Source organism: Carya illinoinensis, chromosome 13 (assembly GCF_018687715.1).
Source record: "Carya illinoinensis cultivar Pawnee chromosome 13, C.illinoinensisPawnee_v1, whole genome shotgun sequence".
NCBI lineage: Eukaryota > Viridiplantae > Streptophyta > Magnoliopsida > Fagales > Juglandaceae > Carya > Carya illinoinensis.
In genome coordinates this window covers 31752905-31780474 of record NC_056764.1, presented here as the reverse complement: position 1 = coordinate 31780474, position 27570 = coordinate 31752905, and the positions used below count along the sequence as shown (strand labels likewise).

Genomic DNA, 27570 nt, shown 5'->3' with positions numbered 1-27570 from the left:
TGAGGGGATGAGAAATATATTTTACAAACAGCTTTAGGAAAAATATATATTATGAATCACACCCCTTGCAATACTTCGAGATCAGTAAATATTAAATAATATCTATCTCAATAGGATACATGATATTCATTATATCAATTAGGAAAATGTTAGAACCGCCTAATTTTGACAGTCCAATTTCTTTTCTTTTCTTTTTTTTCTTTTCTTGATTTTTACTTTTCATATTGTTTGTTTATGAAGAAAAATATCACATGGATTTTGATTCATAAACAACTTGAAAAGTTGAAAAAATAGAAAATATATATATATATAAAGGATGTAGCGGTCAAATAGTAGTAAATGGTGGGCTTGATCAGTAACATGGAGGTTCTATGCAATTATGTCATATAATTAAGAACTAGTAGTACTTAAAGATAAGCAATTTTGAGAATATAACGTCGTAGTCTTGAGATAAGCCTAGCTATGATTATATGATTATTAGGCCAATAACTCAAGAATTGAGTCGTATATGCCTTTTAAGCAACCTTATATATTTTCTGTTCATCCTTTCGAAATTCACCGAGCATTGCTGTGGATATACGCATTGATGCACATAGAATTGCATGCATGGGAATAAGCATCAATTATTGGTAAAGCTTGGCAAAATGGGAAAACACAATCTTCAAGTACCAAATTTGGGTTACAAGGAAAGTGAGAGCCTAACCGACCTTATGCCACACAAGGAAAAATGGAACACACGACCAAGATTTCCAGAACAGTTTGGTTGAAATAGAAGCAATTTATATTCTACAAAACGCAAATGAGATCTTTGTGATTGCCAAGATTGGGGGAGGCTATATATAAAACTTATAGAATCACTGAATCTGGTAATAGCCACAATTATACAGCCAAAAACCTGAAATAAATATATAAATAAATTCCCTAGAAATGCTAGACCTCTGGCAAAAAAGAAAAACAAAAAAAAAAAAGTAATGGTACAGATTATAAGGACCATAACAACTAGCATCCATGGTGTATTAGGGTATAAAAAGAACTTCAGTTCCGATGACCGATCCCAAAATGAAACCTCTTGGCATGCTTATCACTGAATGCATATTCGAGACGCAAAGGGCCCAATGGTGAGTCGACCCGGATGCCAAACCCGTATCCATATCCACTTCCAGGCTTCAGCCTTGCTCCAGCCGGATCACCTGATAAAGAAGCACAAATATTTTGAAAATGTAGCACAAGCTGAAAGATGAGAAGAAACGGGAACTAAAAATGCATTAAGAAGAAACCATCTGAGCAATTAAAAATGTCCAAATAAAATTGAGTTCTACAGAGAAATTGATCTAGCAGCACTTATTCAGAAACTGGAGCATGTCTAGATTGCTGCCAAGTTGTATTCCTTTCCAGGTAAAATGTTTAACCAACCATCTGCCAGAATGTTAAAAGCTTCATTGCCTAAATTATTGTTCAAAGATCCCTGCATAGAAGACAACCATTGTTTTCTGCTCGATGGTGAGGCTTTATGCCAGATCATTAAGCTTTAAAGACATGAGATCTCGCAGAACGGCTGAGCCTGTTGAGCGTACAGAAAATCAGCTGGCTCTTCTAGAAACTGTCCTTTTCTAACCTTCACAACCAGTCATCTCATACCCACCAACATTATGTATATAATAGCAAATACAACCCCAAACAATGACCAGAAATCTGACAATCACCAAGAAGGAAAAAAAAATTTTACAAGAGTATATGAGAGAAGGAAAAAAAAATTTTACAAGAGTATATGAGAGACAAAAATACGTACCAAGCACAGTAGGGCCTGATGCAAGATCAGTTCCATAGTCAGCAAAAATGGCTCCCTCTACTGGGCCCAACTGCAAAACATGTAGGCAAATCAAAATTACAGTTTCCAAGTAAAGCTGCAATCAAAGGGTCAAATCTCTCAGATACTCCTAGCATTAGCAGAGTCGTGTTGGTCAAAGTGAAGAAGTTTGCCTTGTTGGTGATCTTAATACATGAATAAGGACAAATGCAATGACCAAAATATATCTGAAACATTTTGAAGTACCCCCAACCCTACAAGAAATGACCGGAAATACCAGGGACAGTAATAACTATTGGTGTATGCACGGATTATATCAAACATATAAATGAATCTTGTGTGTAACAATTTCTTATCATTTCGATAATGTTATGGTTCTAAAAGTGAACCCCACCCCCTTTCCCAAATTCTGCCAACAAAACAATGTACTCTTAAAATTTTACATTTTGTGTTAAAGGCCTATTTTAGTTCTTTAAATGTACAAAAAAGTTCCAAGTAGGTCCTTCAAGTTTAAAATGTTGCAAAATGCCAATCACTAGGAGCTTCGGACCCCCACCCCCCCCCCCCCCCCCCCCCCCCCCAAAAACCAAAAAAATAAAAAAAAGAGTAGCCCTTACCAAGGGGAAAGAGATTTCTCCAGAACCAACAGCATAAGATCGGCCAGATCCCACTGCACCTTCTTCATAACCTCTCACACTGTTTGTTCCACCAATGGCAAATGCTTCATGCGGAGGGAAATTACCAACCACATGGCCACCAGACAAACTAGCAATGAAAAACAAAGCATGTCAGCAAACTAAACAGATCAACATTTGCTTCTATTACGATGAATACAGGGAAGAGAGAGAAAGAGAGCGGTGTGGGCACCATGCCTTAAAAGAACGCGAGCAGGACCAATTTCTACACCCTTCCTAGCACGAGCATTCACTCTGTTGAAAGACAACCACTCAGGTAAAACAGGAAGTCCCTGTTCTGTGTTAACTACAAACTGCAAGGGAAACAGGTACGAGTGTCATAGATGTAAGAAAAATTATAGCTTTATAAACACTGTCATAGGTCTAACCATCGAGGAGCCTTGGTCCCCAGAACCAGTGTAGACAATCTCAAACTTAGCAAGTAGCATATCGTCATGGCTTTGTCCACTGCACAACCGAATAAAAACAAGAAGAACATTAGATCCAAACCAAGTGTACTGGACCTCCCTTTATAAATTAACACCTAACACCTGGGAAACAAACTCGTAAGAGATTGGAAGTATCCACTTCTAAATGGATACCTTGCAGTAAGAGGACTGCCAAAACAGTCCTTGATAACAGGATCTCCTTTATCACCACAAACACCAGCATGCTAAAACAGTGAGGATTAATTTTGATAAGTAACAATGCAGATTAATAAATGGAAGTAGCAAAAAGAAAAGACAATTATACAGACAAGAAATAAATACTAGTCTTTTCACCATGGATTTCTGACAGAATAAAAACAGCAATCCCATTTCAATATCAAAACATCACTGGCGTCAGCCATCACTGGTGTCAGCCAGGTTTTCTTTGAAAAGGAAACTCATTCTACTTGGTATAAGCTAGGCATCGCTGATGGTGATTTTTAGTGTAAGTACCTGAAAAATAAGTCCTGCCGTTCCACTCCACTTCGGCCTAAATGGTTGGCTGAATTCAATACCTGCCGTCACGCGGCCAATGGTCAGGCTACCATCATTTCCACCTTGAGCATGAACCAATGTTCCAGGGGTTCTTGAATTCTAAAAACAAAAATACCAAAAAGAATGTGCAGTAATCAGCTTCCCATCATCAAGATATTCTTCATACTCACTTATCAAAACAGGTATTCATCATACTCGGGCATTAAAAAAATGAGATTACCTGAACCATTATTGTCCTGGAAGTCCGTTTGTCATCTCCTTCAATCCATGGGTCCGTGTAGTTTATGCGGAATATCGAGTCAATTTGGCCTCGCTCTAAGGAGATATTGAGCTTCTGGTTTCTTCCGAAAACATTTCTATGAGAGTATGCAAAGCTGCAATTCATATAAAATTACAATAAGAGAGACGGCATAATTAGGAAAAGTCACAAGAATCTAGTGTGCACTAGTTACCATGACCAGAAATTGCATGTGTTTCTCCAAAATAGCACTAATCCACATCAAACCAAGGTTTGGATACATAAGCATTTTTAGCTTCCCGCCAATGCAAATAATCAAACAATGAAGTTTTTACAAGATCAGAAAATATGCAACCAAACCAAAAAAAAAAATTATAAACTAAGAAAACACTCAAAAGTAATCAACAAGTTTTATTAATTGAAAGTGTCCCCTGTACTTGGGTTATGCCTATTGTTTTCAATTAAAAAATTTCTTTTTTATAACACAAAAAATTTATATTAATGGAAAAGTAATCAATGTTTTTTACTAATTGAAAGCATCCCTTGTACTAGGGTTATGCCTATTGTTTTCATTTAATAAACCTTTTTTTGTAACAAAAGAAAAAGTTTAATTAATTGAAAAAAAAAAAGGCAAAACCCAAGTACACTGGGCGTACTTGAGAGAAACCCCCATCTACCCATAAACTAAGAATACATAATATTAAAATGTGAAGCAAAAATCCAGGACATAGCTCTTTTACAATAATGAAATCAACCCCCTTCTCAAAAATAACCATAATCATAATTATTTCAATAATTCCATGGTACTAGTCCCCTGGCAATCTGTGATATAAATTGCAAAATCCAAACATGCTACACTCTGTTCGTATCCATCATTGGCACATAATAAAACCAAGACTGACAAATTGATGTGTTTATCATAATCTCTTAACTAAGAATAGACTTAACCCACCAAACTTCAACTTATGTTGGCTCCTGTGTTACATGAACCCATGCAGGAGTTTGCATTCACACAAGTATGAGAACTGGCGTCACCATGTTGTCTTGTCAAGATAAGCACTCTAAGAGTAAAATGTGCAGGTAACACTTCTGGCTCAAATCAATTCAACAACTGATTCATTTCTTGGTTTAAAGATTTTTTTTTTTTTTAATAGGTAATAAGTTATTTTATTGATATAAGGATGGGCATAGCCCTGGTACACTGGAAGTATACAAGTACATACACCTATTTAAGAGCTAGAAATAGTTACAAGGAAATCATGGAAGCTGTGGCCATTAAAATCTAGAGCAATAGCCCACAAGAATAAAGTCTTCCAGAAAAAAACTCCGAAACTCTTCCGAGGAATTTTCATGATCCTCAAAAAGTCCCTCGTTTCTTTCGTTCCAAATACACCAAAAAATACATATTGGAGCCATCTTCCACACCGTTTCGATCTGTGGTGTCCCAGAGATCCCTCTCCAGCTTGCTAGAAAATCAACCACTCTATTCCCATTTTGCTGAAAAAGTAATTCCATATCTCGAGCAAACTCACAATGTAGGAGTAAGTGGTCCACTGTTTCACCACTATTTCTACACAAACAGCAACAGTCCATAATTATGAGGCCACCTCTTCTAAGATTACCAATGGTTAGAATCTACCCTAGAGCTGCTGTCCATACAAAGAATGCAGCCTTGGTTTACTTCTCCAAATATTCTTCCAAGGGAAATTGTGCCTTTGTTGCAAGGTAATAACTTTCATAAAAAGCGCGAACCGAGAATTTCCCTTTTCTAGAAGGACTCCATACTAGCACATCTTCAGTTGTGGCAGCAATAGGGACATTATATAGCAAGTTAAAAAATCCACCAGAGCATCCCTCACAAGGCTAATATTCCACTCCTGAGAGCCTTGATTGATTATCCTCAAATCAGCCACCATAGCTTCTTTTTCCCGAGCAATACTAAGAATTGTAGGATAAGCATCTTTTATGGCCGTGTCCCCGCCCACCTATCCGTCCAATAACTAATTCTACTACCATCCCCCAAACACAACCGGATATTACTGAAAAAGGAGCCCTACCCCTTCTTAATATACTTCCATAACCCCACTCCATATGTCCCCCTACCCTCTTTGGAGCACCAAACCCCTCATTCACCACCATACTTCATGTCAATCACCCCATTCCATAAGGCTTCCCTCTCATAATTATAACACCACATCCATTTACCCAATAGAGCCTTATTAAAAGCCCTCACATTCCCCACCCCCAAACCACCATCTCTCAGAGTAGAACATACTTTATCACACCCCACCAAATGAAACTTAGACTCATCTCCTATACCACTCTATAAAAAATCTCGCTGGAGTTTCTCCATCCTCCTTGCAATACTAGCGGGGAGGGGAAATAAGGATAAGTAGTATGTGGGAAGATTGGATAAGGTACTTTTGATAAAAGTGATCTACCCCCCTTTTAATAAATACACCCTTTTTCACCCAGCCAACCTACACTCAAATTTTTCCAGCACCCCCTACCAAATTGCCTTAGCTTTGAAAGAAGCCCCCAGTGAGAGACCAAGATACTTAAAGGCAAAGGAGAAACCAAACAACCCAAGATATTAGCCAACCCTCTAATATAGCTTACTTCACCAACCGCAACCATCTCTATCTTAGCAAGATTAATCTTCAACCCGAACACTGCTTCAAAGCATAGCAAGATAGCCTTCAAAGATTGGATATGTCCTACATCTGTCTCACAAAATAACAGTGTCATCTGCAAACAAAAGATGGGAAATAATGGTGAAGCCATGGGTATCCCACACAGAAAAGCCTGAAAAAAAGTCCTCCCCCTACTGCCGCCGACACCATTCTACTTAGGACCTCCATTACCAGAACAAATAAGAGAGGTGATAATGGATCTACTTAACGCCCTGCGAGCTATTAAAGAATCCCACTAGGTCACATTTACCAAAGCCAAGAATCTCACCGTTTACACACAATGCCTTATCCACTTCCTCCATCTTTCCCCAAAACCACATATACTCAGCATATATATCAAAAATTCCCAATTCACGTGGTCATATGCCTTCTCCATATCAAGTTTGCATAAAATACCTGGGACTCCCAACTTGATTCTACTATCCAGGCATTCATTGGCTATCAGAACCGAGTCTAAAATTTGTCTCCCCTTCACAATGGCATTTTAAGATTTAGAGATGATCTTCTCCATGACCGTGCTCATCCTATTGGCAAGAACTTTTGAAAGTAACTTATACACACTGCCCACAAGACTAATCGGTCTGGAGTCAAGTACCTCCATTGCCCCAACCTTTTTAGGAACGAGAGCAATAAAAGTAGCAATTGACTTTTTTCAATTTGCCATGAGTGAAAAATTCCTGAAAAATCAGCATTACATCCTCTCTCACCACCTCCTAGCAAGTCTAAAAAAAGCCATAGTGAATCCATTCGGGCCTAAAGCTTTATCTTTGTTCATTTTCCTGAGTACTTGATGTACCTCTTCCTCTTTAAATGGTCTCTCCAACCAAACCCTACTATTTTGGTCAATGGCCTCAAAGGCTAAACCATCTACAGTAGGTATCTGTGCATGCTATTCCGACAACATATGTTGGAAGTGCCCAGTCACGTTCCTTTATCACAACCTGATCTGTTGAAGTTTCACCATCAATATTCATGAACTCTATAAAATTAAACCTCCTATGAGCATTAGCCACGCAGTGGAAGAACTTTGTGCATTTATCCCCCTCCCGAAGCCACAAAACCCTTGACTTTTGCCTCCACGATATCTCTCCCATTAAAGTCAATCTTTCTAGTTCAGAAACTACTTGGTCTTTACGGTTGTTCTATCCCCTACAGCCTCCAATCTTTGTAACTCTTGAAACAAACTCTTCTTCTGGAAGCTTACATCACCAAAAACCTGTTCATTCCATGCATTCAAATCCTTCTTCAAAGCTTTCTACTTTCCAGCCAACACGTTGCTCGGGTTGCCCTCAAAAGAGTATGAAATCCACCGTTGCCTGATCAAGTCCACAAACCCCTCCGTTTTTAGCCACATATTCTCAAACTTGAACAGCCTTCTACCCCCTTGAATGCCACCCCCATCCAACATTAAAGGAAAGTGATCCAAACATAATCTCAGGAGTCTTTTCTGGTTTAAAGATAGACTATTTAAAACTGGTCATTTCCATTTTGAGTCATGGATGCATGGAAACAACCCATTGCCTCACAAAAAAACACTGCATTGCTCCTTTAGATATAGGAAAGGTTACTTAAAAAAAATAAAATCTACATTATCATGTGTGATAAAGAAGAAAGAATAATTAGAACTGGAAAATATACCGAACAGATAATGTTGTCTGTAACCATACCTTCCAATGAGTCCTGATAGAGTGCCACTTGTAATCCTATAAATTGAAATATCACCAAGTAAATATCATATTTTTATATCACTAAGTAGATATCATCCAGAAAAATGTCCATTTTTAGTTATATTGTATGCGTGATATTGTCCTTCAAACTAACACACTTACCCACTTGATATTCCGCCACCAGCAGAAAAACCACCACTTGGACGCTCGACAACATTCATTACCATATCAACCTTACCAGTATCTAACATAATAAAAACAAAAAATAGCAATAATAAGAAATTATATTGGACATAAAAATAGAATCAACAAAGCAACATTATTAGGAGGTGAGTGTCAATAATTGTCAGCTTTCAACCTGAAAAAAATCGAAGAAATACAATCCAAAAAAGTTGTTTTCCTGATAAAAAAAAAAGTTCACTGAAAAAATATCAGATCAATAGGTTGTACAATATGGATGTTGGTGATGTGCATTTACTTTTAGAGGGAAGGGGGCAATGCATCATATGGGCAAGTAACATGATCAAGGGCTTTTTTTTTTTTTATCAGTAAATAAGAAATTTTTTTATAGTTATAGGCATAGCCCAAGTACTTTTTTTTTTATTTGCACAAGGTGTCCAAGAACAAAGTCCCGACTAATTCTAGGGGTGCACAAGCTCTCAACAAGGAGTTACCCGCAAGTACGCCTCAGGTCGTTTAAGCAGAAGTTCCCCCAATCCGATGACCCCCTAGAAATTGTTTGCACCCAAGAGGATTCAAACCTTAGACTTGGAGGGAGCATACCACTATGATCAAGGCCTGAACCACTTGCACCAACATGACACATATACAAGAGTGACAGCTACCAATTTCTGAGAGGGATGAGCTCAAGTCCTTTATAATGATTCCAAGGGGCTCCAATTGTGACCTTAACTAGTCCTTTTGGAGTATGGGCCTAGATGTGACTTACACATTCCTTGAATTGTTACAAGCGGTATAAGAGCCAATCCCAACCGGAAGTGTGAGAGAGAGAATTATAAGCCCTTTATATTGATTCCATGGGCTCCACTTATAACCTTGATTAAATCCTTCTGGAATATAAGCCTAGGTGTGGTTCGGGCCTTCCTTAGTCATTACATCATAAATGAGCTATATGTGCATTATATGAAGGGAGATAACCTTGTGTAGGTTAGTAAGCAACACTAGGGGCCAAATATTGTGGTTTGGCAGTGAAGGAAGGGGTCCAAATGCAAGAACACTTCTACAAGATATAGTAAAGAGTAAGGTGAGGAAAGGCATGGCTCGAGTGGAAGATGCTACATAGGTAACAAAGAATCACTTGAAAAGGCATCTGATCTAACAAATACCAACCCTTCAAAATCTCCTATCCATTATTTTTTAATAGGTAAATCTCCTATTCATTATTTCTTTTTGTGATAAGTAAGAAACTTTATTGAAATGAATGAAACTAGGCGAAGCCCATGTACACAGGAAATATACAAAATGAGACACCTAATTACATCCTATCTCTTCTACATTCATTATAATTATTAATTTTTAAGTCTCTTGTATACAGCTATATATTTGGCAAGAAGAGGGCGACAGAAGTTGCTCACTCGTAAGTACTTGACAATAAGCCAAGTTAGAGAATCTTAGTGAAATCAGTAAAAATGTTATGTGGTTTTTCTGGATGCAGATGTGTGATGAGTGGTTAATCATGATCTGAAACAGGTAGAATTTAGTGGTGGTGGTGGTGGAATAATGTCTCTCTCTATATGATCTTAACGGAACTAGCACGTTCTCTTGTTAAAAGTTTAGAGATGCAAAAAGGAGTAAGTTTCTGGTGAGGGTGTTCTTTTTCTCTCCGTACACATGTAACTTTTCATGGTGGTGAGGGTGTTTTCCGTTGTAGTTTTTAGCAGTTTTCTGGGTGGTGATATGGTAGTTTCACGTGAAGTAGTAGTTGAGTCCAAGTTGATTACCCTCACTAAGGAAGGCAATAACCTACGTTTTTCAGAATATGGATGGAAGGAGAGGTATGATCTGCAGGTGGGTCGAAACACAACACTGTGGATAGTAAAAGTGTTGGAGGATTGCTTGAAGGGGGGGAAGGAAGGAGGTGTATTCGGTAATCAGAGAGGGTTATCGCAGTTTTGTTGCTCAACATTGCTCGAATAGACGTGGGCGATATTTGTCGATTGCCGAATACGGAAAGGAAGGTAGAACCAGGTTGCTCTGTTTTCCAGAAGGTGAAGATGGATAGGGATGGAGGAAAGTGAAGAATATGGCTTTAGAGATGGTTCAGACAACTAGAAATGGGCATGGAACAGGGGAAGGAGGGCAGAGATATAGAGGGGAAAGGCCTTCAAATACAGCGGCCAGAACCTTCAAGGAGGTCCTCACGATGGGTTCGATGGAGCAGAGGGGGCATGCCGGTGCTGCAGGTCATGTTGCTGGGGGGGAATTTAGAGCCCCACGCCATTTCAGAAAGTAGAGACTGGCAGGCTAGTTGGCCAGGAGACGTGGGTGTCCAGTAAACGCCTGCTGGAGCTACAGGGGCAGTTGAGGAAGTTGCAGAAGGAGTTGGAGGAAGTCAGAAGGCATGTCGGGATGGTTAAGGAAAAAGGAAGGAGAGGGGAGGATGAAAAGGAGGAGTCTGATACGGTGGCGTTTCAGGGTGAGGGGTTTAATGAAATCATCAAGGTTGGGCCTCTTTTAGGGCTGGAGCCATTACAAGATACGGGCTTGGAGAAGGGCCTGGGGTCCATGAACCAAGTTCTTTCATTAACAAAAGGGAACAAGGCCTCCACAAGTGGAGGTCCACGTATTGGGCCTGGGCCCTCTCAACCCAGATCTTTTGTGGAAGACTCAGACCCGGATACACGGCCGGGTTTCCTCAACCCGGTACCCTATGCTCCCCGTTTTGGGCCTGGGCCCCCTCAGCCCAGGTCACTTGCTAAAGACCCAGATCCGGGTCCGTTGTCAGGTCTCCTCAACCCAGTATCACGCGACTCCTCTGAGGACACAGAGGCTTCACCGAGGCAACCATCGGCTGTTATGGCCACGGCGATGTCACAGAACTCGCCGACGGTGATATCGGAGACCGTCGACGAGATCCCAGAGGCCCAGAGAGAGAAGACAACGTCACCAAGCCTAGCATCGAGCCCGAGCTTACATCGGGATGGCTCTTTTCTGGTGCAGGAAGGACAGAGGAGTCCGATAGGCTCAGAAGCACCGTACTTGGGCTCGATGGAGGCTTCTATCACTCATCTGGTGGCTGTGGAAGAAGAGGGGGAAGGTTTGGAGGACTTAGAGCTATCGGTGGAAGAAGAGTATGAAGATCTCACCTCCCCAGATGGGTGTCGACAGTTAGGGCTAGAGGACTTACCAGCAGAAGGAGATTTACTGGGCCTTCAGATCAGTAGGATGGAGGAACCGGTGCCATTGAACTATCAATTACCAGTGCAACCAGGAATTTCAGATTGGGTCTTCCACAAGGTGAGGGAAATTCAAAAACTTGTGAGGATTGAATGTGAAGGGTATGAGGGGCAATTTATGGCTCTATTTACAGCAATCGAAGAGGGCCACAAACAAAAATCTAAAGGCGAAACGAAGAAGCATATGGAGCTTAAAAGATTGAATTGGTCGATGAACACGGAGAGTAGTGCTAGTAGGGGAAGTGTGAAAAGGAAGGGGCTGTCTGTTCCTCAATGAAGCCTAAAATTGTGTCTTGGAATGTCCGTGGGCTAAATGAGGCAAATAAGCGTCTACAGGTTAGGAATTTGCTTCCGGAGTGGAAGGCGGATATTGTGTGTTTACAAGAGACGAAACTAAAGTCGATTGATAGGAAAATTGTGAGGAGCCTATGGAGGGGTATTCATGTGGATTGGTCTTTCTTGGCATCAAACGGGGCATCAAGAGGGGTTGTGGTAATGTGGGATCGACGGGTAGTAGAGAAAGTGGAGGATTGCATTAGGCAGTATTCGGTAGCATGCTCATTTAAGTGTGTCTCTGATAATTTCTTATGAGCTTTTGCAGGTGTTTATGGCCCTAATCTAGATTCAGCAAGAAAACTTATGTGGGAGGAACTAGCAGGGATTCACTCCTGATGGGGACTTCCATGGTGTATAGGGGGAGATTTCAGCGTGGTAAGATTCCCGAGCGAAGTCTCGGGCACTAGAAGATTGAGACCAGCCATGGAGGATTTTTCAGAGTTTGTTTTTGATCTGAACTTGGTGGATTTGCCACTTGCTGGGGGCATCGCGACTTGGTCAAACAGTCAGTCCTGGTCCAGATTGGATCGGTTCTTAATCTCGCCAGATTCGGAAAGTCACTTCCAGGATGTTTGGCAAAAACGATTGCCCCGTATTGGCTCAGACCATTGGCCTATTCTGATCGATTGCAGAGGAGTTCATAATGGTCATCGGCCGTTTAAATTTGAGAACATGTGGTTAAAATCAGAAGGGTTCGTGGAGAGGGTTAATCAGTGGTGGTCTTCTTATCAATTTCAAGGTACTCCTAGTTTCATTTTTGCAGGTAAATTGAAAGCCCTAAAAAGAGACCTAAAAGAATGGAACTTGGAGTCTTTTGGCAACGTTGGAGTAAACAAGAAAGCCAAGTTGTTGGAACTCCAAGAGTTTGAGAGGCTAGAAGAGGTACAACCACTCACGCAGGAAGAACAAGACAGGAGATCAGAGTTGGTCACTGAGATTGAGAGGTTGATTCTGTTAGAAGAGATGTCGTGGCGGCAAAAGTCCAAGGCACTATGGCTGCGGGAAGGAGATCGAAGCACAAGTTTCTTTCACAGAATTGCAACTTTCCATAGGAGAAATAATAATATTGAGAAGCTGATAGTGGACGATGTGGAGTGCAGCGATGAGCAGGTACTCCACAACCATGTAGTTGATTTTTATGAGAACCTAATGACAGAGCAGGAGGGTTGGCAGCCTCCCCTAAACGGGATGGAATTTGACACCGTTGGGTTATATGATGCTTCTCGCTTGGAAAGGGAGTTCGAGGAGTCGGAGGTTTTTGAGGTAGTAAGGAAGATGGCCAGGGATAAACCACCAGGACCGGATGGTTTCTCTATGGGCTTTTTTCAAGATTGTTGGGAAGTAATAAAGGAGGATCTTATGAAGGTTTTTCAGGAGTTTTTCATGGCTGGAAAATTTGAGAAGAGTCTAAATACCACTTTTCTTGCACTAATACCCAAGAAGGTGGGGGCGATGGATTTAAAGGAGTTCCGGCCTATCAGTTTAGTGAATGGGTTATATAAAATAATTTCGAAAGTTCTTGCAAACAGACTGAGTGAGGTTATGGGGCAGCTTATTACAAAACCCCAGAATGCCTTTGTAAAAGGCAGACAGATCTTGGATGCGGTGCTAATTGCCAATGAATGCCTTGATGGTAGACTGAAGGACGGAAAGTCAGGGATCATGTGTAAACTCGACATGGAAAAGGCTTATGATCATGTGAACTGGAACTTCCTTTTACATTTGCTAAGAAGATGTGGTTTTGGGGAACGGTGGAGGGCATGGATACACTGGTGTATATCTACGGTAAAGTATTCTGTGTTGATAAATGGAGTTCCAGTTGGTTTCTTCCAGAGCTCACGTGGATTGCGACAAGGGGACCCATTGTCACCTCTACTGTTTGTGATAGTCATGGAGGCCCTAAGTAGGATGCTCTCGGTCTTGGTTGAACATGGACTCTTAAAAGGGTTTCAGATCGGTAATCCGGACAGGGATACAATTATTATTTCTCATCTACTATTTGCAGATGATACACTCATTCTGTGCGAAGCCGAACAAAATCAGATGCAAGTGTTAAAGACTGTACTATTCTGCTTCGAGGCCGTCTCTGGGCTAAAGGTGAATTTGGAAAAATCAGAATTGGTGCCGATTGGGAAAGTCTCTAATATCCGCCACCTAGTGAGAACAATGGGATGTAAGATATCTTCATTCCCTATGACTTACTTGGAACTTCCTTTAGGGAGTACCTCGAGGACGTCCGCGGTCTGGGATTCAGTAATCAAAAAAATAGAACGGAGATTGGCGGGGTGGAAGAGGTTGTACTTGTCAAAAGGTGGAAGGATTACATTGATAAAGAGCGCACTCTCTAACTTACCTACTTATTTCTTATCTCTTTTCCCAATTCCAGCAAGTGTGGCGGTACGTATTGAGAAGCTCCAACGTGATTTCTTATGGGGGGGCTTGGGGGAGGAGTTCAAGTTCCACTTGGTTAAGTGGGAGCAGGTGTGTCGTCCTTTATCAGGGGGAGGCTTAGGGGTTCGAAACCTAAGGACTTTCAATCGTGCGCTATTAGGCAAATGGATGTGGAGATTTGCCAAGGAACATGATTCTCTATGGAAATTGGTGGTTGAGAAGAAGTATGGTGGTCTATGGGGGGAGTGGTGTACTAGAGAAGTAAGGGGAGCTTATGGAGTGGGGTTATGGAAACATATAAGAAGAGGATGGGGAGTCTTTAACCGACATGTTAAGCTTTGTATGGGCACGAGATCAAGGATCAAATTCTGGAGCGATGTATGGTGTGCCAGTAGGGCTTTGAAAGAAATGTACCCTCCCTTGTTCCAGTTGGCCAGAGATAAGGAAGCTTCAGTGGAAGATGTTATGGAGTTAGAGGGGGGCTAGATTCTTTGGGATATTAATTTTAGTATGGCTGCACAAGATTGGGAATTAAGTATCTTCGCAGAATTCTATAGCCTCTTATACTCTATAAGACCAAGTAGCCAACAAGAGGATATGTTGTGGTGGACTCTAACAGACAAAGGTAATTTTTCAGTTCGATCTTTCTATAAGGCCCTCACCAATGAGCCCGCTTCTATATGTCTTTGGAGAAAAATCTGGAGAAATAAGGCTCCTCCTAAAGTATTATTCTTTGTTTGGACTGCTTCCCTGGGGAAGATACTCACTACAGATAATCTGTGGAAAAGGAGGTTCATTATAGCCGACTAGTGTTGCATTTGCAGAAGAGGGGGAGAGTCGGTAGACCATCTCCTTTTACACTGTGATACGGTAAGGGTACTCTGGAATGAGGTATTCTCGCGATTGGATATGGTTTGGGTGATGCCTAAAACAGTGGAGGCGGCACTGGCCAGCTGGTCAAATATAAGGGGCAGAAAACCAATCAAATATATTTGGAAGATAATCCCTCTATGCATTATGTGGTGCGTATGGCAGGAGCGAAATGAGAGGACCTTTGAGGATCAAGAAAGATCAGTGGAGGAGCTTAAACTGTTATTTTTTAGAACACTTTGTAGCTGAGCCATTGCTGTGGATTTTAATGGCATGGCCATGCATGATTTTCTTATCTCTAATGTGCCTACCTAGTTAGGGCATTAGTGTTGTAATACTGGCTTTGCCATTGATCAATACAATTTGTTTATTTATCAAAAAAAAAAAAAAAAGTCTCTCGTATACTTCCTATGTACTAGTGTAACATCCTATTTCATCAAAATATGGTTTGTAGTAGTAGTAATTGACAATTGTTTAACAGTGATTTGTTAACTCATAAGAAAGCCAATTCCAAATAGTATAACTTTTATATAACACTCTTAACAATAAATACATTTCAGTGGAGATCCATTTGTAAGAAAAATATTTTACTCACCACCAGCAGGTTGGGGAATAATGCTAACATCTTCCATGACTCCCATAGTTAATACAGTCTCCACATCTCTTTTTCCCTGAAGCATACTGTAGACCTAAAGAAGGATCATTCAAAGTGATCAGTTTATGTGTAACTAAATCTCGTGCATATCTGTAAGCAAGACCCATTTATGGCAAAGGGAAATTATTAAGTTCATATTCCAATTTGGTCAATGTTTGTCACTCAAAAAACATTGAATAATGAACAGAAAACAAGGATATATTTTCCTCCTAAGAAATGATAATAGTAAAAAACAGGAAAGAATAGACAAAAATACAGCTAAGCATTTTTCTTTAGCTGATACACAACCAATCATTGGTTCCTCTAAAAGTAAAAACACATGTTCCACAAAGTTACAACGAGTAAAATTATCTATAAAAGTACAGAAAACACAATAATAATAATAATAATAATAGTAGTAGTAGTAGTTCTAATAATAATAATTCTAATAATAATAATAATAATAATGATAACAATAGAAATATTATTTTCTTGTAAATAATAAGCATAATAGAATTCATTGGCTTGTCAAATTATTATTATTATTATTATTGGCTTGTCAAATTATCTACTAGTCAAACCAGGCATTTGCACAAAGGAAGTGGCGGATAAATCAGAATGGTTACAAGGAGGACAGCTAGAAGAGGGATTTGAGCCTACAAGCAAAAAGTAAAATATTGATAGATGAACTACCTGTCCCTTCTTGGTTGTAAGTTGCCGAAGTATTGTTTCAGGTTTTGTCTTCCCTGTAGTTGGCTCACCACTGAAGATATAGCAATAAAGAATAAATTAGTCATGAAATCCTACCACTACTGTTTTTTTTATAGGTAACAAAGGATTATGTTGATGAGGATAACAGGCATAGCCCATGAAGTCCTACCACTATTGTTGTTGCTAGAAGCTTTTTATTGCATATTTTGAGTGTGGTAGTCATGCATGCATGTAAATCAAATAGGCAACTCTTACGTCTTTCTGTCAAGGAATCGAATGGAGATGTTATTGACCTCAGCTTCAGAAACTTGCAACCTGAGAATACCCCCTGAGAGAATCTCAACAGCTGAAACCTTTGAGAATGATTAAGAAAAGAAAAAAAAATCATTAATATGCATAACTGTCCTCGCAGACCAAGGCTAACCTCAAGTTATAATAATAAATTGGCATGGCGATCAGACCATAGAAAAATAATTTTCTATTTCCACAGAGTGTAAACATGATCAATTCTCACAGCTCAAGCACTAACCAAGGCAAAAAGGCCCCGTTCCATGTACCATCCATTGATGGAAGATATAGCTTCATCTAAACGCCTGAGATTAATCACTTTTCCTGCACAACTTGACACCAAAATTCAAAAACAATAAAGGTGTCCCATGAGCACTTTTCAAAACTGGCTAACCTAAGAAGAAAAGTAGTATTGCATAAATGTAAGCATATGCAAAGACCTATATGCATAAAAAGACCAAAGAAAACCTACCATATCCATCACGGAAAGAATCCTCTAGAAACTTTGCAGGAAGAACATTAGCTCCTTCACAAACCAATCCCTGGAATTCCTGGTTTGGTTCTACCTTATGCCAGAATAAAAATCAATATTAAATTCTATTTCATGCAAAACCAAACAAAACACTTCTTGCTAAAAATGCCTCGCATGAGTTTTTCAAGAGAAGGCCCGATGATCTCCCTTTCTATTTAATCACTGACAAAAACTGATACTCTTTTCGAATTTTGCACAGGAATTACCCAAAAAATATCAAAATGTTTCTTACCAATTTACAAATAATAAGACAGATTTGGAGAAAATTTCAACACGTGAATGCGAAATGGATGTCAATTCACAATCTTCCCAACACCTTCTGAATGCATATCATGAATGGCATCCCGGTCATTGACTAAGCCTATCACCATAATATCTACTAGGTCTTATGCTTCAATAACAAGGTTGCTTCAAATGTCTACAAGACTACAAATATCCCTAAAAGTATTATCTTAATATAATATATGGGTAGCAATACACGTCGTCTCTCAGGTAGATGCCTAGGATCCATAGCTATGATGCCTACGTTTCTTATTCCCTTCTCTTCACCTATTGCTCTTGATTAAAGTGAGCCTATCTCTCTCCAAGTTTTATAACCTTCTTGCAAGCTCTGGGTTTCAATAAGTACACAGCACCCTAAATAGTTAAAATTAGGATGCTGAAACTAGATTGTACATACTTCTGAATAGGTAAAATCTCTCCCGTATCTATTTTTGGATATGTAAAAGCTATTCTGGTTCTTTCTTTTTTGCATCAAATTTTTGAGGTGTCCTGCATCATAAGGCATCTGCATAATACATATTCTACACCTTTTCCTCCTAACTTATAATTAGGTGTTCTATTTCGCAGACTTCATGCGTACTTAGGCTACGCCTACATTTTACCTATAAAAGGCAATATTTTCATAATGTTGGATTTTACATATCCCACCTCCACCGAGGAGGTAAAAACGAAACACATCCTTTTGATAATCTCCAGCAACCTAAAGTAAGCAAGCATCGTAAAAATAAAAGCGAAAATTAATAATTTTCTTAATGAAGTGGGGATATGTACGAGCTTCTAACATAGGGGCGTAAGGACTAGCAAATGAGTTCAACTCCACAACTATATCAAGCAACCCAAAGTCTTAGAGGAACACTCCCCACATAAAGTGGGATTTAATTTTCTTCTTTCAAGAAAGATGGAGATGGACAAGATAAAAATAGAAGCTAATAAGCCAGTGCATTTGAAAGACAAGATCAATCTCCTAAAAGCGACGGTTCATTCTTTGGATATACATTCCTTCATCACATGCATCATCTAACTTTATGTAGTCTTTTATTTGCTTCCAAAAATACCACAAAATTCTGCCTTACAAACTTCGCAAGCACTGCATTAACAGGAAAGCCTCGATTGCCACATCATTTAATATTAATTCATAAAAACAAACTCTTTCTACATCACTTATAAAAATAAATAAATAACTCTCTCTATATCACATTGAACATTATGCTGAACCAATAATTATACCTGAAACATTAATCTGATGCCGTCCCGCGTGTCGACAGCAACAGGCATGCAAGAGGAAAAGTACCCACTATGGATGATCCTATGCACATCCTCTTGAACCTCACGCACCGTCAACGCCGAGTTGGCTCGGCTTGCCTTCAGCGCCTGCAATGCCTCCATTTCCAAGTCCTTCCTCTCAAGTTCCTCACCATCCTTGTTCCTCACCAGCACTTCACTGATCAGCACTCTCTCCTCGTCATACGCTCGACCCGCAGAGTGCCCCTTCTGCAAGGTCTCCCTCCCTGACGTGTCAGCGGCCTGAGTCGTCGACTCTTCGGGCCGAGTAAGAGCCAACGAAGCCGAACAGAGAAGCGGAGATTTTGGTATCAAAAATCCTTTCTTCTTCGTCCCTTTTTGACTTGTAGACGGCGATGTATGAGTTCCCAAGGAATCTTCCCGGGTCGACTCGTCAGACCCAATCAGCGACAATGAGGCCGAACAAAGAAGAGAAGATTTTCCGATCGATAACCCCCCAACGCCACCCACATTCTTCAGTCGACTGTCGGAGCGCCCATTCCGAGTTACCGACGCGAACTGAGTCGACCCAGTTGACCGACTCCAGAAAAGAGATAATCCGGGACTGAATTTTCTGAAATCGGAGCGAGCCTTGACAGCGTCGATGAGCTGAGCGAGCGAGTTTCTGGTATTTTCCATTTGAGAAGCTAGTGCTAGGGAACGGAATGGGAAATTGAAGGGCGATGGCTGTGGAGGAAGAGGAATTTTGAGAGAAGATGAAGTGAACCGCACGTTGTCGTTTTGCCGCATCGTTATTGATCAGAGAGCGACTGGAAAAGAATTTAAGTGAAAAAGGTGAAGCTCGTTAATGATCCCAGCAGAAGCTCATTCGGAGGCCTAGGGTTTTAAGACGGTAGCTTTGGATTTGAAAGGACAGCAGATAAACCCACGCCTAGCGAAACTGAGAGAGTACGAGATGGCAATTTGAACCGAATCGATTTGTATCGGATTCGGCTGGATCTGAAACGGGTGTAAATAATTCGGGTGGCGCTGAAACTAGTTGTAGGAACACGTGACACTACATGCGAATTTAATACGAATACGAGATAAAATTAGTGTGTTTAGATTTGATATTAATGAATTGAGATTAAAATAGATTAATTCGTTAAGATATAATTTAATAACGGATTAATTTTTTTAATCTAAAATCAACAAATTTTGACTAATTTAAATTTTTATTTCAAAAAATGATATTATTGTTAAGATGTAATATTAGTAATTTCTAATATGCTTGTATTTTTATTATTGGATTGTAATTCTAGACCTATGCTTATATTTATTATTATCAGATTTGTAATATTAATTTTATTATAAGTCAAAATTTTAAAAATATTTATATATTTTTTAAAGATATATGACTATTAATAAATATAAATTTTAACTTTTATGTAAAATTATATTAGTCATGTCAAATAGATTATGCGTATTAATTCAACTCATTTATATAAAACGAATTTAAATGAATCGTGTTGCCCAGATGACTAACACAAGAAGGGAGGTGAATTGAGTTGTATTTAAAAAAATTAACAATTATAAATCAAATATACAATATAAAATATAAACAAAATACGAAACAGTAATAAATATAAAGAGTAAGGGTAAGAGAAAAGCAAACTCAATATGTTAACGAAGTTCGGCCCCACTGCCTACGTTCTTACCTCAAGCTACCCCTTGAGAATCCCCAAATTCACTATTCAACCTCCTTCAGGTAGAGATAGAAACCTATTACACCTTTGAACAACACCGCTACAAATGATCTATGTAGAACACTCTCTACACTTGCAATCACCTTACACGTGGTGATTTAACTATTCCCTGTGTAGAACACTTTCTACACGTACAAGGGTTATACACACTCTTTTACTGATACAAGAGCTGATAGTGGGTAGATTATTAGAAAATACTCCTCAATGAGTGAAATAAGAACAATACAGCGCAAACTATATCTCTCAAAATGAACAAGGATTAAGGTTCAATACTTAGAGAAGAGAGAATGAAAGTTTTGAATGAATGTTATATGCTCTTGATGTTGTGAATGTGAAACTCTCAAATGATCTATTTATAGGCATATGAGACTTCATATTCAAATTTAAAAAGATTTACATGTCAAAGACAACATCATTCACTTTTTCAAAAAAATCAAACATAATCTTTTACTTTTGGCATATGACAAAAGTATCACACTTTCCTTTTCAAAAAATTCAAACCTAATCTTTTACTTTTTGCATATGACAAAAAGAGCACACTTTCCTTTTCAAAAAATTCAAACCTAATCTTTTACTTTTTGTATATGACAAAAGGAGCACACTTACTTTTCAAATTTTTCAAACAAAATCATCTACCTTTTGTATAAGTCTAAAAAAGTATCAATCACTTTTGAAAATATTCAAATAAAACATGCACATGTGAAAGATGACAATCAATCATTTTTAATATTTTCAAAATTCAACCTTTTAATCAAGACATGCACATGTAAAAGATGACAATTAATCATCTTTCCAAATTTTCAAATTTAATTTTCAAAAATATTTATGCACATGTGGAAAATGTATTTTAATACTTTATAATAAAATATTAATTTTGAGCATTAATCCTAATTTTGAATTTTGAAGAGATTTACAACATTACTCTATAACTTTAATGTGAACTTGTTCCCTTCTTGCTCATACTTGTTTCCTTGATATGCTTGACTCCATTGTGTAGACAACTTGAGCTTGAGACTTTTTTATTCTTTGAATTTATTTGTTATCATCAAAATTCATGTGTAAATATATAATTACACAAAACTTGAAACTTTGGGTTCAACAAATCGTTTCGTGTTGACATTTTTCTAATTAATTAATAAACGGGTTAAAATGAATGACACGACAATATCTATTATCTAAATTAATTGGTGATATAATTTAAGATCTCTCACAAACAAATACTCAAAAAATTAAATTAACGTAACTCGTTATAATATGCAATTAATATTGAACAATAGACAACCAAAACACTAAGAAAATATATGAGTAACGTGTCCGATTTAATTTTCTATTTTAAACACGTTAGAAACCCGAAATCACAATATATACTCATGCAATAAGAATAATAAAAGAAATGCAAAATCATGACAAGAAATTATGTGGCTCGACCCTAATGGTCTATATCCACGGCAGGAACAGTCTAGGAGTCTTTATTATTGAAGAATGCATCAAAACTTGAGTTTACAATCATTTACAACTATTGATCAACGCACAAAATATAGATTGGCTTCCTCCTATTATCTTCTAACAAAACCATATCATAAAACACAATTGATCATTTCCTCAAACTCCAATTTGATCTTGGTAAGACTACGGTTTGAAAACCCCTTCTATTTCTTTTCAGAATCGCAGCTTCAATTTGGTAAAATGACTTGCGCTCATTGATTCCCGAATGCACACTTGCCTTATATACAAATACATATTTACAAGTTTGTCATTAATCAAATATTTACAAAAGTGCCAATACAGAAATACAAATATAATGAAAACGACAATATTGGGCTCCATAAATGGCATCTTCATATATACCTATTCAATTAAAAAAAAAAAAAATTGACACATCTTCAACAAACTCCATCTTAACAAATCGAAGTCAACGCTCTGAGTTAACGCTAATAGTTCATAACGAGTCTCCTCTCTAGAGTGAGTTAACGCTCTGAGGTGGTGAATAACAGTCTTCCTGGTTTTCCACTCGCAACCGTGGATAAACCATGTCGAGAGAGAACGTCCATAGCACAAAGGGGTTAGAGGAACAATGGAAAAAGTTTAGGTTAACAGAGGAGGAAGAAGAGATAGTGGAGGTGAGCTGGAAAGGAGACGAGGAGATAGATCGTAAAGGGGAAAGAAGCTTAATAGGAAAGGTCTGCTCTGACAGATCAGTGAGCAAAACTCTGATAAGCAATACTATGGCAAAGATTTGGAGAATAAGCAAAAGGGCAACATTTCTAGAAGTGGAGAAAAATACTTTCGTTATCACTTTTGAAACACATGCAGATATGTATAGAATCCTAGATGGGAAACCGTGGACTTTCGACTCCGCTCTGTTCCTTCTGAGTCGGTATGAAGGGAAGAAACGGCCAGGTAACTTTGTCTTCGATAAGGAAACTTTCTGGATGCAAATTCACAACCTTCCACTGGGATGTATGTCGCTGGATTGGGGGACTCAAATAGGTAAGTCAGTGGGCAAAGTTATCGAGGTGGACGTAGAAGAGGACGGCATAGGATGGGGAAGGAGTCTCCGAGTGAAAGTTGAGCTACCATTGTACAAGGCTATCCCACGGGGTCGATTCATCAATACAGATCAGTCAAAGCAGTGGGTCCATTTCCGTTATGAGAATCTACCCAAAATTTGCTTCAGATGTGGGTGGATCCTTCATAAAGAAATGGGATGCCAGGCTCAATATGGTGAGGAAAAAGGAGACGCGGGAACAGAGGCCCAGTTTGGGTCTTGGCTCAGGGCGGAAAATGTTTATAGAAGATATATGTTTTCCTATAATGCAAACAATGGAAGAAAGGAGCATGGTTCAGGGGAAAACATTAATCAGGCAGAGTCGGGTGAAGACGAAGGCAACGATGAAGGTGTACGGCAAGGCAGGGGCAGAATCAGATCTCTAACACCCCATTCGCCTCATGCACAGGCCCCAACAACCGTCATAGTAGGAAGTCCCTTAGCCTATAAGGAAAAGGTACAAGGCTCAGCAGATTTAGAGGAGGGGATGGCTGTATTGGATGCTGTGCACCAACCCGGATGGGAGGGAGTCGAGACAGTACGAAACCAGAGGGGGAAAAAAGAGCGGGAAGGTAATCTGAAAGAGACGAACAAAACTGGGCCAGAGAATGCAGATGGGCCGGAAAAACGGATAGAGGATATGGATGGGCCAGAGAACTTAGATGGGCCTGAGCAAAGCAAAATACAGGATCCATACTTTTTTGGCTTCAAACCAAAGGACTCGGGGTCAGCCCCTCCAACGGCTAACTCGTGTACAGCAGAGGATGGTAGAGGCATTCACCCCATACAGGCCTACCCCTGTCAAAGGGAAGGTCGAAGATGGAAACGGCAAGCCCGGGACCAAACGAAACCAGCTTCTTCATCTATGGTAACCCGTTCCCAAGGAGAGAAGCGGCCAGTGGAGGTAAGTTCCGAAAACTCTAGTCTTTCGAAAAGAGTTAAAAAGAATCATTTGTATGAATTACGGGTGGAGGATAGCATCACTTTGGATATGGTGGAGGCTGCGAGGCAGCCCCACCAGGGGGTATGAAGATCCTAAGTTGGAACTGTCGGGGGCTTGGGAACCCCCGAACAGTCCAAAGCCTTTACCTTATGGTAAAGGAAAAGAACCCGGATGTGGTTTTCTTAATGGAAACCAAACTTTCATACTTTAATGCTCAAAGAGTCGCAAAAAGATGTCAGTTTAATGGTTGTGTGGCCGTGGGAGCAATAGGAAGAAGTGGTGGTCTTATGTTGCTATGGAAGTAGGATAGTCTGATTGATTTAGTAAATTATTCCCAACACCATATCAATGTGAGGATAAATGATGTTTTAACTAATAAACAGTGGCTTTTGACGTGCTTTTATGGTCACCCAGTTTCACACTTGAGAAGCAAAACCTGGGAGTTGTTATCATCTTTTAAACCTGTTAGTGGTGGTTGGGGAGTAATAGGTGATTTTAATGAGGTACTCTTCTGTGATGAGAAAGAGGGGGGTAATCCCAGATGTGAAAATCTTATGAGCCAGTTTAGAAACACGATGGAGGATGGGAATTTGTTTGATCTGGGTTGGAAAGGCAGTAAATACACATGGAGTAACCAACATGAAGATGAGACTTTTACAAGAGAGAGACTTGACAGAACAATTGCAAATGAGGGGTGGAAATCCATGTATCCGGAGCACTCAGTTGAAACACTTCCAGCAGTTTGCTCAGACCACAGTCCTATTTTGTTGTACTGCAGTTCAAAGAGGGGCCCAGGTCAAAGAGGATCCTTCTCTTTCAAGTATGAGGTCAGTTGGAACAAGGAGATAGGCTGCAGCGAGACAGTCATTGAGGCTTGGAGTAAACAGGTGGGATGGGGTAATTGTCTAGAGAGGTTGATGAGAAAATTGGAATATACACAAAGGAAACTTAGCCACTGGAGTAGAAACCTGCAGAGGGAGAGACTCGAAGCTTTGAAAGGTAAATACAACAAGTTGAACTTACTACAAAGGGATGCAAGGCCTGGTAATGTAAGAGAACAAAAACAGCTCCAAGTAGAAATTGATCACCTGTTGAACCAAGAAGATATAAAGTGGAAGCAGAGAGCAAAAAAACACTGGCTGGAGAAAGGTGACAGAAACACAAAGTTTTACCACTCTTGTGTAAACCAACGAAAAAAGAAAAATACCATAAAAAGAGTGATTGGCATGCATGGCACTGAGTTAGTGGAGAGGGAAGCCATAGCTGCGGGTTTTAAAGAATATTTCAAGTCAGTGTACCAGTCAACTCAAGCTAACCCAGAGTGCATCAGTTTATGCTTACAGGGAGTTGTGCAAAGGGTAACAGAAGACATGAGAGTTAATCTGGAAAGGGATTTTTCTGTCAAGGAAATAGAAACAGCATTGAAGCAGATGTCCCCCTATAAATCACCTGGCCCTGATGGTTTTAGTGCAGGATTCTACCAAGAGCATTGGAAGACTGTGGGAAAGGAAGTTTCAGAAGCTGTTTTGTTTTTTCTAAACTCAGGGAGTATGATAGGGCCCATGAACCATACACATATTGTTTTAATCCCTAAGGTAAATACCCCATCCACGGTCCACGACTTTAGACCAATCTCTTTATGCAACGTTGGTTACAAGCTCATATCTAAGGTGATTGCAAATAGAATGAAAGGGGTGCTGGAAAAGGTGATATCCTGGAACCAAAGTGCTTTCCTTCCAAATAGGCTCATAACTGACAATATTATGGTTGCCTATGAACTTCTTCATACTATGCACTCAAAGAAGAGAGGTAGAGAGGGGTCAATGGCCATCAAGTTGGATATGTCAAAAGCCTATGATAGAGTAGAGTGGAATTTTCTGGAGGCTATTCTGATGAAGATGGGTTTCGGTTTGAAGTGGACCAAAATTGTTATGGCTTGTGTCAGGTCAGTAACCTATTCTACTCTTGTGAATGGGATACCGGGAGAAACAATTTTCCCCACCCGAGGGCTAAGACAAGGTGACCCTCTGTCGCCTTATCTGTTCTTACTTTGTGCTGAAGCCCTCAGTACCCTCATGAATAATGCAGAAAACAGTAGCCTTATTGAAGGGATAGCTGTGAAGAGGAATGGTCTGAGGATAAACCACCTCATTTTCGCTGACGACTGTGTGATCTTTTGCAGAGCCAAGTTGGTTGAGTGGTATCAAATCAAGAGTCTACTGGCTGTTTATGAGGAAGCTTCAGGCCAAACTTTAAACAAAGAGAAAACCAGTGTGTTCTTTAGCTCTAATACAAAGAAGGAAGCAAAAGAGTTCATTATGCAGCAGATTAATGGAGCAAGGTGTAATAATTACAATAGATATCTCGGGCTTCCTACCCTAGTGGGAAGATCTAAATACAACACCTTCAGTAGCCTTAAAGAAAAGATATGGAAGAGGATAAACAATTGGAAATCAAAGTTCCTATCAATAGCTGGAAAGGAAATCTTAATTAAAAGTGTGCTGCAAGCAATACCTGCATATTCTATGAGTGTCTTCAAGCTGCCTGGAAAACTTCTTAAAGAGATTGAAGCAATGATGGCCAGTTTCTGGTGGAAGCATAAAGAGGGAGGGAAGGGCATACACTGGAAATCCTGGAAGCAAATGGGGGAAGTGAAGAACCAAGGAGGTTTAGGTTTCAGGGATCTTAACAGTTTTAATAAAGCACTCTTAGCCAAGCAAATATGGAGAATGGTAAAGGAACCCCTGTCCCTAGTCTCGAGGGTGTACAAACAGAAATATTTTCAGCACTGTGATGTAATGGAGGCTGAGTTAAAAGGGTCACCATCGTACATTTGGAGGAGCCTCTGGTCCAGCATGGATTTGGTAAAGGAGGGGCTAGTTTGGAGAGTTGGAAATGGGAGGAACATAAAAATATGGAAGGATAAATGGGTACCTAAACCAGTAACTTTTCAGATTCAGACCCATGTTAATTCTCTTGATCCGGATAGCAAAGTGGAAGCCTTAATTGATGAAGATTCTAGGACTTGGAAGGCAAACCTGGTAAGTACTATCTTCAATGAAGAGGAAAGAGAGTCCATACTCTCGATTCATATTAGTAGTACAGGGGCCAGAGATAAAAGGATATGGGTGGGGACTGACAAAGGCATATTTTCTGTCAAAAGTGCATACTTTATGGATACAAAGCTGGCTAGTAGAAGGTTAGCTGAGTCATCTTCAGGTGGAATGAACAAAGGGATATGGAAGGAGCTATGGCAACTTGAGGTACCGGGCAAGGTTAAAATGCTAATCTGGAAAAGCCTCTCAGACATCCTTCCAACAAAAGGCAATTTATACAGAAGAAACATTGTGGATTGCAACTTATGCCCCATTTGTATGAGGGAGGCCGAAACTTCCTTACATTCTCTTTGGGATTGCCCAGCAGCAAGGGATGTGTGGGGAAGTGATGGTAGTAAGCTCAAAAAATGGAGTAGTTCTTTCCCTGATTTTCTGAAGTTATGGGAAGAGATGACAAACAGGTTAAAAAGTGAAGATTTACATTTGGCCGCAGTCATTTGCTATCATATATGGA

At 39.6% G+C, this 27570-nt stretch overlaps 1 protein-coding gene across 3 annotated transcripts; it reads right to left on the bottom strand.

Moving 5' to 3' along the window:
• Positions 1-746: 746 nt before the first annotated feature.
• LOC122291811 (outer envelope protein 80, chloroplastic) lies at positions 747-19731 on the bottom strand. Of its 3 annotated transcripts, XR_006236765.1 has the most exons (17): positions 18750-19731; positions 17181-17274; positions 16950-17032; positions 16676-16773; positions 16403-16472; positions 15671-15764; positions 8225-8306; positions 8063-8098; positions 3685-3838; positions 3423-3563; positions 3084-3154; positions 2871-2949; positions 2680-2795; positions 2425-2572; positions 1790-1859; positions 1482-1692; positions 1048-1190 (listed from the first exon to the last, which is right to left on the bottom strand). XR_006236765.1 is itself a non-coding variant. In XM_043099793.1 (16 exons), exons 1-16 carry the CDS (start codon positions 19551-19553, stop codon positions 1036-1038), a joined length of 2295 nt encoding a protein of 764 aa, XP_042955727.1. In that variant the 5' UTR covers positions 19554-19730; the 3' UTR covers positions 747-1035. The 3 variants fall into 3 exon arrangements, 2 of the variants coding, with proteins under 2 accessions (XP_042955727.1, XP_042955729.1); XM_043099793.1 differs by lacking the exon at positions 1482-1692 and having other exon boundaries at positions 747-1190; positions 18750-19730; XM_043099795.1 differs by lacking the exon at positions 1048-1190 and having other exon boundaries at positions 1197-1692.
• Positions 19732-27570: the final 7839 nt, after the last annotated feature.